Below are 16,760 nucleotides of genomic sequence, written 5' to 3'. Positions count from 1 at the left end.
CTAAAGAACAACAGCAAGAAAATTTTTTAGTCTGTTTTTAAGCACTTAAAGAGACTGCAAATATTTAAGATAGAGTGGTGGTAGAATACTAGATTTAAGTCACAGCCTTTATCATGTGGTAGAAATAAAACTGTCAGATTTCTTTCAAAAAAAAACCACGACTTTCAAAATTTCTGACCCACAATTATATTTCTCTTCTCCAAAAAGTTTACGGCAATCTAATAATGATTTTAATAAATGAAAAGTGACAGATCTATCATGGGTAATTAAGAAGAAATAAAATCTTCAGATTTCCATAATCTCGTGACATCCACACCATCAGAAGCAACTACCTAAATTTTCTCTTGCTTTCACTGTTAAAAAATAAAACATGAAATATACGTTAAAGAATAAGAGTTTAACCCCAAATAATAAAACATTCCCCAAGCAGTAGGTCATGATACTGTATTCTTATCGTAAGTCACCTAAAGGATTTATATGATTATTAATAAAAAATCAACTTAGAAACTAATGTGCTGGTGGTGCTCAGTTGCTAAGTCATGTCTGACTCTTTGCGATCTCATGGACTGTAACCCTGCCAGGCGCCTCTGTCCATGGGATTTTCCAGGCAAAAATACTGGAGTGGGTTGCCATTTCTTCTTCCAGGGGATCTCAAACCTGCATCTCCTGCATTGGTAGGCAGATTCCTTACCACTGAACCACCTGGGAAGCTAAAGACAGACATTTAAAACCCAGTATGAATCAACAGATGTTCTTCATGTTAAAAGCTACAACTATCTGAACTTTTCAGATTCTTAAAGTCACTTTTAAGTATTTTAAATAACCAAATTTTTATTAATTTCTACCTGACATTCTTTAACAAATGAAAATCCTCTTTAAATTTGACAAATAGATATTATTACACTGTAAGAACTTAGGCTGCTCTGTGTTTCTTGCTAGTATATATTTCCCATATTTAATTTAAGAATTCTTACTGCACAATCAGCACCAAAGCTCTCAATTTAATCAGTAGTAATGATATAAACTTTAAGATAGGATTGCCATATTTAGCAAATAAAAATATAGGATGCTCAGATGAATTTGAATTTCAGATAAATAATGGAATTTTTTTTTTGTTTCAGTTCAGTTCAGTTCAGTCGCTCAGTTGTGTCCGACTCTGCGACCCCATGAATCGCAGCACGCCAGGCCTCCCTGTCCATCACCAACTCCCGGAGTTCACTCAGACTCACGTCCATCGAGTCCGTGATGCCATCCAGCCATCTCATCCTCTGTCGTCTCCTTCTTCTCCTGCCCCCAATCCCTCCCAGCATCAGAGTCTTTTCCAATGAGTCAACTCTTCACATGAAGTGGCCAAAGTACTGGAGTTTCAGCTTTAGCATCATTCCTTCCAAAGAAATCCCAGGGCTGATCTCCTTCAGAATGGACTGGTTGGATCTCCTTGCAGTCCAAGGGACTCTCAAGAGTCAAGTATATACTAAATATTGCATGGGTAAATTATCCCAAATTATCCATTGTTTATCTGAAATTCAAATTTAAGTGGGCATCCTGTATTTTATCTGGCAACTCTCCTTCAAAATACATCTGATTCAAATGTATTCTTTTTAATGGCTGAGCATAGAACAGTCTTTTGGACTGTGGGAGAGGGCAAGGTTGGGATGATTTGGGAGAATGGCATTGAAACATGTATAATATCATATAAGAAACGACTCGCCAGTCTAGGTTCGATGCACGAAACAGGATGCTTGGGGCTGGTGCACTGGGATGACCCAGAGAGATGGTACGAGGAGGGAGGTGGGAGGGGGGTTCAGGATTGGGAACATGTGTACACCCGTGGCGGATTCATGTTGATATATGGCAAAACCAATACAATATTGTTAAGTAAAAAAATAAAATAAAATCTGAAAAAAACCATTAAATTCAAAAAATTAAAAATTTTGAAAATTGTCTTTAAAAAGTATTGATTGGATGACAGAAATGCCAACCTATTGTTAGCATTACCTGCATATGAAAATAGTTACCACTGTGTGTCTTATACCTTCCTCTTTTTGTCGTTTCTCTTCTTCCTCTTGTATCTGCTTCAACCGGTCAGCTTTGGTGATTTTCTTTTTCTTACTGCCAGACTTAATAAAGGTCACAACTTTTAAAAAGGTTATTAACATGTATACAAACTACTTAAAAGCACTTTTACTTTCATGAATCTAGTCCTCTATTTATTCAAATAAGACTGCCTATTAAGTGCAAAGTCTTGACTCAGGGCCTTAAGGACAAAATACAGAAACAGTAGGAAAATTAGCATATAAATTATTCAAAGGCAAAATTGACATTGACAAGTATATACCATTTAATTCTATCATTCCCAGGTTTCTCTCTCTCTTGCTCCAATGAAGTGAAGTGAAGTGAATTCGCTCAGTCGTGTCTGACTCTTTTCAACCCCATGGACTGCAGCCTACCAGGCTCCTCTGTCCATGGGATTTTCCAGGCAATAGTCCTGGAGTGGATTGCCATTTCCTTCTCCAGGGGATCTTCTGTTACCTTTTATATCAGACTGCCTAAAGGGAGTTGCCCACTGCTTCTATGTCCCCATTTTCTGCATGCTCCACTCCAATCAGGCTTTCATTTCTGTTGTACCATTTAAGCCTCTCTTGTCGTGGAAGCTTAAGATGGCCATGTTTCCAGTGGCAATGGCCACTTTTCAGCCCTCATTTTGTCATCATCATTTGACAACGTTTTCTTTCTCCATCTTGAAATATTTTCTTCATTAGGCCATCAGATTGATACTGATTTTGCTTCCTCCCCCTCTTCTTAGACTTCTTTTCTGGCTTCTCCTCCTCAGATGTAGTTGATCAGTAACTTTTAAAATTATTTGTTCATATCCCTAAAAGAAGTTTGAAAAGCTATGTACCCATTCAGACATTTTTAAGCTGACACTAAAAACTTTTAACTACAAGTCTAAATATGCAAAAGAAAACTGTAACATCGCTCTTTTAAATATTATATCCATCATTATTTAAAATATACCCAATAGAGCTACATAATATAGTGATTTAATGGCCAATTTCAATTAAAAATATGAATACGCTTTTTTTTTTAATGAAAGTTTTCTAATCCTTTTTTCTTTGACTTCATATTTCCATTCCACTCACCTCACAGAATCTTACCCTACTGTAATACACTTGAAAAACTTTTGCTGATTTTCTTATCATAAATAGGATATGGAAATATTATAAAAATAGGAGGTGGGAGGGGGGTTCATGTTTGGGAACACATGTAAGAATTAAAGATTTTAAAATTAAAAAAAATAAAAAACTAAAAAAAATAAATAAAATTAAAAACAAATAAATTAGATCATAAAAAAAAAAAGAAAATTTCAATTTCCTTGACTCTAAGTTTCTAAGCAATATAAATTTTGCTCTGGATTGAGTTAATGTTTTAATTATTTTGGTGTACAATTGAGTAAAGCAACATTTTATATTACAAATTTTGGTAAGTAAATATTAAAACATAAACAGTAAAATTTTACTAGATATGCATCTTTTGATGAGACAATTGGGTTTTTTCTTTTCCCTGATTAGTTCACAATCCAAGGATAAATGTTAGCTATTGATGAGGAAAATAAAGATTCAGACAGATTCTATTTTAATTTTTACAGATACAGAAAATGGGAAATCTAGTTTATATTAAACAGCAAATGAAATAGGTTACAGCTATATCATGCAATTTTTCAAATTCTTTCCACAACAAGATGCCAAAAATTATATTGACTTGCCCAAAAAATTACTTCTATAATAATCACTAATTTTTGTGATGATGTTCTTATTTTCCTTAAAAGCATTACTACATATGTATATATTCCTAAACAATATAGTTTTCTTACTTTTGAATTTTACATAAATCAAATTCTATTTTATAAATACAACTGTAATTTATTAACTTACTGTCATTAAGTATACATAACAAAAAATGACCATTTAAACCATTTTTTAGTGTGCACATCAGTGGCATTAAATACATTCACACTGCTGTACAACGCTCACCACCATTCACCTCCAGAACTTTTTCATCATCCCAAACTAAACTCTGTATCCTTAAAACATGGACTCCTACTCCCTATCTCTGCCTACAACCCACCCTCTATCGATCACCATCCTACTTTCTGTGTTTATGAGCTTAATTACTCTAGATATTTTCTATAAGTAGAATAATACAATATTTTATCCTTCTGTGTGATTTACTTCTTTAGATACAAATTGTGGTTTGAAAGATTCATCCAAGGGGGGCTATAGCTGCAGCTGTGTATTTTCATTGCTGAATAGTAACTCATTATTTATCCATTCTTCTACTGATTGATATTGGATGGTTTCTAGTTTGTCACTATCACGAATAGTGCTGCTATAAACTTTTAAGTGTATGTATCGTGGTGTCCACACAGGAGTTTCTCTAGTGTATACACCTAGAGGTAAAACTAGTGGGTATGCATATTTTCAATGTAGTTGAAATTGAATTTTCCAGAGTAATTATTCCAATTTACACTCCCATAATCATTATCCTGGTCAATATTTGTTAATGTCAGTATTTTGCTTCTCTGGCAGTTTTTTGTTTAAAATACAGATAATGCTTATCAGCCTAAGGAAGTGCCCTATACCCTATTAAGGTACAGTAATTGAATTTCTAACTCAATCTAATTTTATTAACTTAATTTCTTATATTAAACCAATTCTGTCTCCCTGAGATAAGCTGAATTGGGTCATGATTTTTTATCATTCTATATACTTCCAGTTGAGCATACTAATATTTTGTCAGTAAGAAATTTTGCACTTATGTTCGTGAAATGAATTTCAATTTTCCTTTCTCATACTATTCCCAGGTTACCCAGGTAACTTAAAATGAAAGAGGAATGTTTCCTCTTTTTCCATGCTCTAGAATAATTCGTAACAAAATGAAATAATTAATCTTTGAATGAAGAACAAGCTATCAAAGACTTACAGACCTAGGATTTTCTTTCTGGGAAAATCTGAAGCCACTAATATAATTTCTTACATGATTATAGGACTTTCAGGTTTTCTACTTCTTCATGAAACAGCTTAAGAATTTGTTTTCTGTCTAATTCATCTAAATTTTCTAATTTATTGGCATATAAAGCTCTTCAAATTATGTCATTTATTGTTAAACTCATGTCTCTCTTTTCATTTCTAAAACAGGCATACTCTGGAGATATTGCAAGTTTGGTTCCAGACCACCACAGTAAAGTGACTATTGCAATATTCTAAGTCACAAATATTCGGGTTTCCCAGTGCATATAAAAGTTATGTTTACACCATACTGTAGTCTATTAATTGCACAATTGCATTGTCTAAAAAAAGGTATGCACCTTAACTTAAAAATACTTCATTGCTAAAAAAATTCGGACCATCATCCTAGTACGTGATAGGAATCAATAATGTATTTTTTTTAAAGATTTTTAAGATTTTCTTCTGTTCAGTCACTCAGTCGTGTCCAACTCTTTGAGACCCCATGAACCGCAGCACCCCAGGCCTCCTTGTCCATCACCAACTCCTGGAGTCCACCCAAACCCATGCCCAATGAGTCGGTGATGCCATCCAACCATCTCACCCTCTGTCATCCCCTTCTGCCCTCAATCTTTCCCAGCAACAAGGTCTTTCCAAATAGTCAGCTCTCTGCATCAGGTGGCCAAAGTATTGGAGTTTCAGCTTCAACATCAGTCCTTCCAATGAATACCCAGGACTGATCTCCCTTAGGATGGACTGGCTGGATCTCCTTGCAGTCCAAGGGACTTTCAAGTCTTCTCCAACACCACAGTTCAAAAGCATCAATTCTTTGGCACTCAGCTTCCTTCAGAGTCCAACTCTCACATCCATACATGACCACTGGAAAAACCATAGCCTTGACTAGACGGACCTTTGTTGGCAAAGTGATGTCTCTGCTTTTTAATATGCTAAGTTGGTCATAACTTTCCTTCCAAGGAGTAAGCGTCTTTTAATTTCATGGCTGCAGTCACCATCTGCAGTGATTTTGGAGCCCAAAAAAATAAAGTCTGACACTATTTCCCCATCTATTTGCCATGAAGTGATGGGACTGGATGCCATGATCTTCATTTTCTGAATGTTGAGCTTTAAGCCAAGTTTTTCACTCTCCTCTTTCACTTTCATCAAGAGCCTTTTAGTTCCTCTTCACTTTCTGCCATAAAGGTGGTGTCATCTGCATATCTGAGGTTATTGATATTTCTCCCAGCAATCTTGATTCCAGCTGGTGCTTCCTCCAGCCCAGCGTTTCTCATGATGTACTCTGCTAGAAGTTAAATAAGCAGGGTGACAATACACAGCCTTTAGCAAGTCATAATCATTCTGCTGGTGGGGGATTTGAAATATTGCAATTACCAAAATGTGACACAGAGACATGAAGTGAGCAAATGCTGTTGGAAAAAATGGCACCAATAGACTTGCTTGACACAGGCTGCCACAAACCTTCAATTTGTAAAAAAATGCGGAATCTGTGAAGTGCAATAAAGCATGATAAAATAAGAAATGCCTGTATTGATTATATATGCCATTTGTTCTTGATAAAATTTACCAGAGAATTGTTAATTTTATCAATATTTTCAAAGAAATAAATTGTAGCCTGTTTATTCATTCAATTATTGTAAGAAATACTGAGAATCTAGCATGTGGTAGGCATTTGAAATATATCTATAAACAGACAAAATTCCTTGTAATTATGTACTTATGAGCTTACATTCAAATGGGGAGAGAAAGACAAAAACAATAACCAAAAATTTTAAAATAATTTAAAAATCTGAATTATAGTTGATTCACAATATTAATACATTTCAGGTGTACAACATAGTGATTCACAATTTTTAAAGCTTATACACCATTGATAGTTATTATAAAATACAGGCTACATTCCCTGTACTCTACAATGTATCACTGTGGTACAATAAACAAATTATAAAGTAATTTGTAAAATATCTTAGAGGATGAAAAGTAGTATGGAGGAAAGCAAGGTGACTCCAGACTGTAGGGGCCCCTCAAAAAAGACAAACTACACTTTAAATGGAGTGTTTAGGGTGAGCCTCACGCAGAAGATAACATTTGAGTGAAGACTTGAAGGATACGAGATTATAAATCCTCCCTATTGTATGTTTTCTGTTTTATTAATTTTTATATTTGTCTTATTTCCTTCCTTCTCCTTACTTTGCGTTTTAGTCTTTTTCTTGCTTCTTGAAAAGAATGCTTAGTTTCATTAATTTTTCATCTTCTAAAGTAAGGATATAGGGTGTCATATTTCCTTCCAAGTACCTTTAGTCACATTCACAAATTTTGAAGTAATTTTCTTATTATTGAGTTAAAATTATTTTATACTTCCACTATATTTTCTTGACCCATGTCAGAATTTTTTAAAATTCCTAGCATATCATGTCTTTCTGTTCGTACTTATTTTATTTTTAAGCTTAATTTCATTAAGGTTATAATACATGCTCTGAATTGTTTCAATTCTTTGAATTTTGAGAAGTTTTATGCTACAGAACACTGTCAGTTTTGGTAAAAAAAAAAAAATGTGTGCCTAAAATTCTCTAGTTATTGGCTGCAATGTTATAAATGTCTTATTCACTAGATTTATTCATCATGTTGCTCTAATCTTCTAAATCCTTACTTTTTTTTAATGCTTGTTCTATCAGTTAATTAAAGAAGAAATCTTGCATTATGATTTTGAGCTTGTCTATTTCTCCTGATAGCTCTCTGAATTCATGCGTTGTATATTTCAAAGCTTCACAATTAGGTAAATACAAATTTAAAATTATATTTTCTTGGCTAACCAAATTTTTATCATTATAAAATGACCCTCTTTAATTCTAGAAGTGTTTTTAGTCTTAAAGTCTATCATGTCTAATATTAATACACTGGCTTTTGTTTTTCTCGTATTTGCATAGCATGTCTTTTCCCATCACCTTACTTCCAACCTTTCTGTACTTTTATTCTTAAGATAGTGTTTGTAAAAAGATTATGATTGGATTTACTTTTTTTCTCCTTTTGCATTCTTTCTTGGTATCTTCAATTGATTATTTCTTTGTTAGTGTACTACTCTCCCTCTACTCGTTTGGGAGTTATCTATGTACTGTATATCATTGTATTGCCTATCTTAGAAAGTCAACCTATATATCTAATATATATATATGTGTGTGTGTGTATATATATATGTATATTTATCATACTACCAAACAGTACAAGGACTTTAGAACATCTTAAATAATCCTTCCTCAACCCAAATACTGTTGTCATATATCTTTTAATAATAGTTTTACTGAGATAAAACTTATATGCCATACATTTCACCCATTTAAAGTAGACAGTTTAATGGTTTTTAGCACATTCAGAGTTGTGCAACCACCACCATAATCAATTTTGGAACATATTCATCACTTCCCCCAAAGAAACCCCATATACATTCACAGCTCCCCCCCACACACATTTCCTCACAACACCCCAGATCTATGATACCACCAGTTACTTTCTCTATATTTCATGTAACTGGAATCATACAATGTATGGTCTTCTGTAATCAGCTTTATTCACGCAGAACATTTTCAAGCTTCTTCCATGCTACGTGTATCAGCATGTACCATAAAACTTCTGTTTTATGGCTGAAAAATATTCCGTGGTATTACAAGATGGATATACACATTTTGTTTATTTCTCAACTGATGACTATTATGGGTTGTTTGTTGTCATGTATTTCAGTTTATTTTTTAAATCCACATGTCATTATTAGGATTACTGTTTTATACCTTACATATATAATCTGGTTTGCAGGTGGAAAACACAATTTTTGCATGAGAAAATGCTTTTTATTTTGGCTTCACTGCTCTGTGACTTTCAGGATCTTAGTTCTTCCCCAACCAGGGATTGAACCCAGGCCCATGTTGGTGAAAGCAGAGCGTCCCAACTACTGGACTATCAGAAAATTCCCTGAGAAAACATTTTTATTTCGCCTTTGTTTTGAAAGGTGATACAGAATTCTAACTTGTCAGTTATTTACTTTCAGCACACTGAAGACATCACTCCACTTTTTTTGGCTTCCATTGTGGCTGTTAAGACCAGAAATTCAACATTTAACCACTTCTACAAAAAAAAGTTGGCTTAAAACTCAACATTCAGAAAACTAAGATCATGGCATCTGGTCCCATCACTTTATGGGAAATAGATGGGGAAACAGTGGAAACACTGAGATACTTTATTTTTTTGGCCTCCAAAATCACTGTAGATGGTGACTGCAGCCATGAAATTCAAAGACGCTTGCTCCTTGGAAGGAAAGTTAGGACCAACCTAGATAGCATATTAAAAAGCAGAGACATTACTTTGCCAACAAAGGTCTGACTAGTCAAAGCTATGATTTTTTCAGTAGTTATGCATGGATGTGAGAGTTGGGCTGTTAAGAAAGCTGAGTGCCAAAGAATTGATGCTTTTGAACTGTGGTGTTGGAGAAGACTCCTGAGAGTCCCTTGGACTGCAAGGATATCCAGAAATCAGTCCTGAATATCCACTGGAAGGACTGATGCTGAGGCTGAAACTCCAACGTGTTAGCCACCTGATACGAAGAACTGACTCATTTGAAAAGACCCTGATGCTGGGAAAGATTGAAAGCAGAAGGAGAAGGGGATGACAGAGGATGAGATGGTCGGATGGCATCACCGACGCAATGGACATGAGTTTGAGTAGGTTCCGGGAGTTGGTAACTGGAGTGCTGCAGTCCATGGGGTTTCAAAGAGTTGGACACGACAGAGCAACTGAACTGAACTGCAAATGCTCTCATGAAAAAGAGTTTTAGTGCTTCTTTGGTTCCTACCTTAACTTAGGTTTTTGCCTGATAATTTCTTACTGTCTTATCAGCTCTTAAGTGCTTTTAAGATGATAGTTTTGATCTATACATATATATTTTAGTCAGCATTATTAATTGTTTCCAGCAGAAAGGTTGATCTAAAATGTCTTAAGACCAGTATGACTGGAAATGGGAAAGTCAAAATAATGTTTTTGAAAAAAATTTATCTTACCACTTGTCTTGATTTTAAATTGATCAAAACTGTAAATTTAAAACTGTAGATTTTGCTCTTTCAGAGTATTAAAACAGGTCTATTTCTCTAATTAACAAAACCCAGCCTTCAAAGTTAAACCAACTAGCCATATCATACTTACTTTATATCAGGGACAGTTTGAGTTCATTTTTCTCTACAAATAAATGTGTTAATATGCATCATCATGATAAGCTCTTTTTTAATTACAAGCCAGGTATGAGTCAATTCCATTTCCTCACACATTGTTTTAAAAGATGCAATTATTTAATGTCTTGAACTTAACACCATTTATATTTTAGGGTCAACACTGAATGTTCGATAGAAGCTAGGACTCAAATTTTAAGCAACCAAGGCCTCTTTGTGAATATGGTGCTCCTAAATTAAAATAGGATATACACAGAGAAATGAGTGATAGGGTCCCTTTTTATTTCATTCTTTATACTTCCATGCCTAGGGGTACTTGGTTATCAGTCTCAAAGTATTCAAGTAAAATCAATTCAAATTAAAGTATTTGGACTTAATCTGTACATTCATTAATCTATAAGGGAGTTTTTCCTTATAATCTAATCAATGTCTTCTGCTACTTCATGAAGTACAATGGTTTCTGAGGAAAACATATTGATTAAAAGCAGTGATGGGTCTTTTAACAGTGCACCAGGAATTATAACCTTTATGTTCATCTTACACAATTTCCTAGTTTTTGCAGTGAATAACACTAATTTAAATTATATGAAGTTTCAAAGGCAACTTTAAGGTCTATGTAAAAATATTAAGCTAATTTATATTTTTATTGATACTTTTCATCTTTCTTCATTAAAAAATTAATATTATCACTTTTCAAGCTTGAATATTTCATCAATAGATTACACTGTGAGAGGATTTTTTTGCATCATCATTTGGCAATAAAAAGCAATGCCACTAAAGAAAAATTAATACCAGCTCCACCACTCCACACTACAATATATAGGACATTCAGAATATTTCAATATTTCAAAGGCCACATTTCACCACTTACTTGTAAGACAGATAAAAGCAAGAAGTCTTTGGTGCCTTGATTAAACAATGCTTTGCCAATATCAGTGTTTTGCAACTGTCCTATAGTTTCATAGTCAAGGACCTAGGGCAATGAAGCTTGTAAGACTCAGAATGGATGAGACACATGCCTTTGTTTTCTAAAGCAGAAGGAGAGATGCAATGGCCAAAGGACAGGACTTAAAGACACCTCCTAACTGGTACTCTTACTTCTACTCTTGCTTCCTTACAGTGCATTTTCCAGTAACCATTTAAAGATGTAAATCAGATCATGTGATTCTTCTGTGTACAACTCTCCCACACTCAGAATAAAATCCAGGCATTTCACCATAGCCAACGTGACTATGAATTGGCTCCTACTTCTCTCCCCCAATCCTTCGGCCCACCCCTCCACCCTCACCATGCTCCACTTCATGTTTTATCTTTTATTTTCTATTTTGCTCACTTAGATTCTAACCACCAAGGTCAGTCCCAACTATGGGTCTTTGCAATAGTTTCTCCTGCCTAGAATGTCATTTCAATCAGGTCTCTTCTCAAACTTTAGTTCTTTACTCAACCTATATGACATAGCATCACCATTACACCCTACCCTACATTTCTCACTGACTCCTTTCTTGGTTTCTGTACCTTCCAAGCAATCTAAAATTATACTTTTTTCTTCACCTCCCCTCCCCAGACAGAATGCAAGCATCATGAAATTAAATCGCTCTCTTCGAGGATATCTGCACCTTCATGTGCAGTGAGATGTCATTCACAAGTCGAGACTGAAAACAACCTCAGTGCTGTCAATCTACAGATGAAGGGATAAAGAAAATGTGATGTGTGATGTGTGTGTATGTATGTGTGTGTTCTCAACACATGTGTACTCATACAAAGTGGTAATTATGTGAAGTGATGGATGTATTAAGTAATCTTATATTGGTAATCATTTCATAATATTTACATACATACGTCAAGTCATTACATTGTATACTTTGAAATTTACATGATGTTATATGTCAATTATATCTTAATAAAGCTTGGAAAAAAAGAATGTAAGTTTCAAGAGGACAGGGACCCTTAGTCTTGCTGCTGTACTCTTAACTACCTAGAACACTGCAAAATCAGTGAAGCAACTATTTTTTCATATGTTTGCAAGGTCTTATATACAAGAGTCGTCATTTCTACCTTGTATGTGGAAGCAAAAAATAGGAACAATATAAAAATCATAGACATACTTCTGTGAAATGTGATACAGCTCTGAAAAGAAGTGATGCAATCTCAGTGTGCTGAAAGAAAAAAAGTTCCCCAAGATATATTTACTCCATAGAATCTATGATGCCATCGAATGTGAGATGTACCTTTAAATTATTATGAATTATTATAAACTGGTATAAATTATTATACCAAAAAAGGAAATAGATTACATTCCCAAGATACAAATATAAAGGAAGATGCCTGTATACAGCTGGATATCAGGTAAACATAAATGAACCCACGATACAGAAAGACATAGCAAGGAAACTTGCATCTATCGATCCTGAAAATGAATAGAAATAAAGAAAAAAAATCCCTCAAAATTTAAACCACAAGCCAGTTCATGAGTCTGATTCATACCATTAGTGTGGTCCAAAAACCCTCAAGAAGAGAATTTAAAGTAGTACTGGGTTGGTAGTAAGCCCATGTGACTGACAGAAGCAAACATCTCTGGAGGAAAAAGACGTCAATCCAGGACTACAATGATTGGAAGCTATTAGCAACCATAAGATACATCTCAGTTTCAGTCACGTTAAAATGTAAAATGTAAAAAGATGAGTATCCTAGAATTAATAAAATATGACATCATTAAGTGAAAACTTTTCAGATTTAAAACAATGCCTCTAAGATTTCATGATCTAAAGCCAAAAATGAAATGCCCACACAAACTAATAAACCACTGTAAACCCACGTATAACTGATTGTAGTCCTCCAGAATACTCCCCATAAGAATGTGTTTTATAAATGTTGCTCAGTTATATCCACAGTCCCTAACACAGTATCAGGTTGGTAGGGGGTTCAAGTGACTGAGAAAAGCAAAAACTGATGGCAGTCAACAGTATTTTTTGAAAAAAATGTTTAACTGTATAAATACCAAAGACACATTTATATAAGCATTTCTTCTTAAATAATCATAGGCCCGGGTGTTTGTAAGCAATGGTAGGGTAAATGGGTTATTATATATTTATTCAACAAATATTCAGTGAATTTCTACTATGTGCTAGACTAAACACTATGGATCCAAAAATTAAAAAAAAAACATGTTCTTGACCTTGAGCGGCTCACAATGAAAAATTATTACAATAAAATGACAGGTATTATAATCGAGGTATGTACGAATTCATGTGCTATCAGAACATAGTACAATTGATTTCACAAGAGAAAATGATAGGAAATTAACAGAGTAGTGACTCTTCAGATATGACTTAAATCTGGCATCCCAAATCAGATATGACTTAAATCTGGCATCCCAAATCGAAATCCCACTGGGACCAGAGAGGTAAATAATGAAAGAGATTTGGTCATAGTCTGGACTACAGCAAAAGGGGAAGCATTTCCAAAATGGGGTAGCTGTCACTTGTCTAGCCAATTGTTCCCTTATGGGAACAGTGTTATCAGGTTGCCAATTTTTTAAGAATAGAAATCACATTTTTGCATGGTAATCCTTTGGCAACTGATTAAAAAAAGAACTTTTAGGTTAAATGAACTATGTATATGTGTGCCAGTAAGAGACTATAATCTCTGCTTTAAAGTATAAATCTACTCAGTGAAGAGAGAAAAAGTTACTTGAGACATCCTTTAAGGAAGGTAAATTTTAACAAAGCACAGAAAAATTCAGTACATCTTACCATGCAACCCATTTAGAAACATATTATCTTAGGGTTCACTTTTAAGTCACAGAAGGTTTTGGATCTACATTTTTATGGGTTTATCTGAAATGAAGAAAAGCTTCTTAATCCAAAATTTTCTAGAGCACAAACAATAAAATACTTTCAATCTAGACACAAGTAAAAATTAAAGGCTATCTTAAAAAATCTTTGTGAAATTAGAACCATTTTTCTACATCAAATTTGAAATACATCCTGTTATTGTAAAGGGTTATCCAATGATTTAAATAGCATTAATGTCTAAAAACTAAGCTTAGTATAAACTCTTTAAACTATAATACAACTACCAGAAAATGTTTTAAAAATTCGATTTGTACAATGTCAGCTCTTTAAAACTATTTTGAGAAATAATTTCTACCTACCTTTTTTGCTTTGGGAGCCTAAAAGTTGGAAAAACAAAAGAATTGATAAATTTAAAAAATAATTCATACATTTTAAACAAAAATATCATGATTACCTAACATGTTAAAATTAAGAGAAGCTAGGTAAAAAAGACAAGGGAACTTCCTGTACCCTCTTTGCAAATTCTCTTTAAATCTAAAATTACCTCAAAAGGTTTTCTTAGGAAAGAATTCAGACAGAACTACAACAAGTCTAGAAAACACTATGATAGTTCACCCACTGAAGCATCTTTTGTAAGTAAATTTTACACTTTCTTATGACAATCAATGATCTGTGTTTAATGAAATATCTGATTATGAAACAGAATACCAGTCAAGAAGGCACTGATTTAAAGGGTTCTAAAGAACAAGGGATCATTGACTATTGGTATTAATGTCAAGCCTAAAAGTGTGGGAATGATTTCACATCACAGAGAAACAGTCATTCTATCAAGTTAGATTGTTGATTTTACAGAAAAAAAAAATCAGTAATTTAAAGAGGGCAAAGCTATGGCAAAGTTATTCTATTCAGCAATGTGTTCTAAAGCAGAGGTATGCTTGTTTAGATCTTAGAAAGTACAGTATTTCAATAAATATTTACAAGTATTTTTTAGTAACACTACTTGTAATTTCCTGATTTGGCCCTTGTGTTCACTAGATTTCTGGTAAGGAATTTGTAGGGGATCATGTGACTGTAAGATGATATACTTTCTACATTTGAAGACTAGTACAAGAGAAGTTATTGGTTCAAGTCATAAGGTTATCACTATATAAAATATAAATGTTAGCACTGACATCAAGCAGTAGATTATATGTTCTTGTAAAATGCATATATCTCACTAATTCATTCAACAGATATTTATTAATGATTTACACACAAAGTTCTCTGAGATACTAGAGATGACATAAATAAGAATGGTGACTTGACTCTCACAACTTTTACAAAGGTGTTTTATTTTAACCATACTTGCTATCATTAATAGTTAACATACTTCCATCTTGAAATAAATTCTATACAGCAGAATATGTAAACAGCAATGGCCCTGTTCCCAAGAAGCCACATTTTAAAGGTGGGCAAACTGTCATCTCTCATTAATGCTTTTAATGTGAGGCAGGTTCGGGATAAGTACATACAATCAAGTGAAAGTCGCTCAGTCGTGTCCGACTCTTTGCAATCCCATGGACTATACAGTCCATAGAATTCTCCAGGGAAAGGTAACCTTTCCCTTCTCCAGGGGATTTTCCCAACCCAGGGATCGAACCCAGGTCTCCCACATTGCCGGGATACTCTTTACCAGCTGAGCCACAGGGGAAGCCCAAGAATACTGGAGTGGATAACCTATCCCTTTTCCAGTGGATTTTCCCAACCTAGGAATCAAACCAGGGTCTCCTGCATTGCAGGCAGATTCTTTACCAGCTGAGCTATCAGGGAAACCACATATACTCATTCTTCCTGCAAATCATAAGAGCATCAAGTAGTAGAGTAGTTCTCAGCATAAGCATCACCTGGGATGCCTGTTAAAAATGCATATTCCTGGGCTAAAAGTATACACACTCACTTCTCTCTCCCCATTGTAATTCAGTTCATGGTATGGGTTGACTTGTGTTCCCTCAAAATTCATATATTAAAGTCCCATCTCACAGTGTCTCCAAATGTTTCCTTGTTTGGAAAGAGGGTCCTTGTCGATGTAATTAAATTAAGATGAGGTCACACTGGAATAGGCTGGACCTCTGATTCAATGAGACTGGAAACCTTGTAAAAAGGGGGAACTGTGGACATAGAGACACACACACTCAGACAACACCAAAGAATGGGATAATGCTGCCACAAGACAAAAAGTAGCAGAAGCTAGCACCGGCAGGGTGAGAACAGCCTTGACAACACCTTAATCTAAGACTTCTAGACTCTGAAACCATGAAACAATAAATTTCTATTGGTGAAGCCAGTTAGTCTGTGGTATGTTGTTACTTGGCAGTCCTAGGAAACTAATACTTAGATCTGGAGTCCAGTCTGTTCCTGGAAGCTGCATTTGAACTGGTATTCAAGGCTTGCGTGCGTGCTAAGCCACTTCAGTAGTGTCCAGCTCTTGTAACCCCATAGGCTGTAACCCGCCAGACCTCTCTGTCCTTGGGATTCTCCAGGCAGGAATACTGAAGTGGGTTGCCATGCCCTCCTCCAGGGGATCTTTCCCACCCAGGAATGGAACCTGTGGTTCTTATGTCTCCTGCACTGGCAGGCAAGTTCTTTACCACTAGAGCCACCTGGCAAGTCCATTCCAGGCTTACTCCAATTTTCCAGAAACCACATTTTGAGAAAGACTGCCAAAGGGATCTAAAAACAATAAACTTGTGTACTGG

At 34.8% G+C, this 16,760-nt stretch overlaps 1 protein-coding gene across 12 annotated transcripts in view; it reads right to left on the bottom strand.

The window, feature by feature from the left end:
- DNAI7 (dynein axonemal intermediate chain 7) overlaps positions 1-16,760 on the bottom strand; it is a 91,949-nt gene that overhangs the window by 73,720 nt on the left and 1,469 nt on the right. For 4 of the 12 annotated variants that reach the window (XM_027967810.3, XM_060413313.1, XM_042247384.2 and 1 more), the window contains exon 2: positions 2,036-2,120. The exons of 1 other annotated variant lie outside the window; for it this stretch is intronic. In XM_027967810.3, coding sequence (XP_027823611.1) covers positions 2,036-2,120 — 85 coding nt within the window. Of the gene's footprint in view, positions 1-1,998; positions 6,304-14,384; positions 14,403-16,760 lie in introns of those variants that run through there. 7 more of the 12 variants (XM_027967808.3, XM_042247385.2, XM_027967812.3 and 4 more) reach the window with 4 other exon arrangements.

The sequence above is a fragment of the Ovis aries genome, chromosome 3 (assembly GCF_016772045.2).
Source record: "Ovis aries strain OAR_USU_Benz2616 breed Rambouillet chromosome 3, ARS-UI_Ramb_v3.0, whole genome shotgun sequence".
In the NCBI taxonomy this organism is placed as follows: domain Eukaryota; kingdom Metazoa; phylum Chordata; class Mammalia; order Artiodactyla; family Bovidae; genus Ovis; species Ovis aries.
This window is presented reverse-complemented; position numbering and strand designations above follow the sequence as displayed.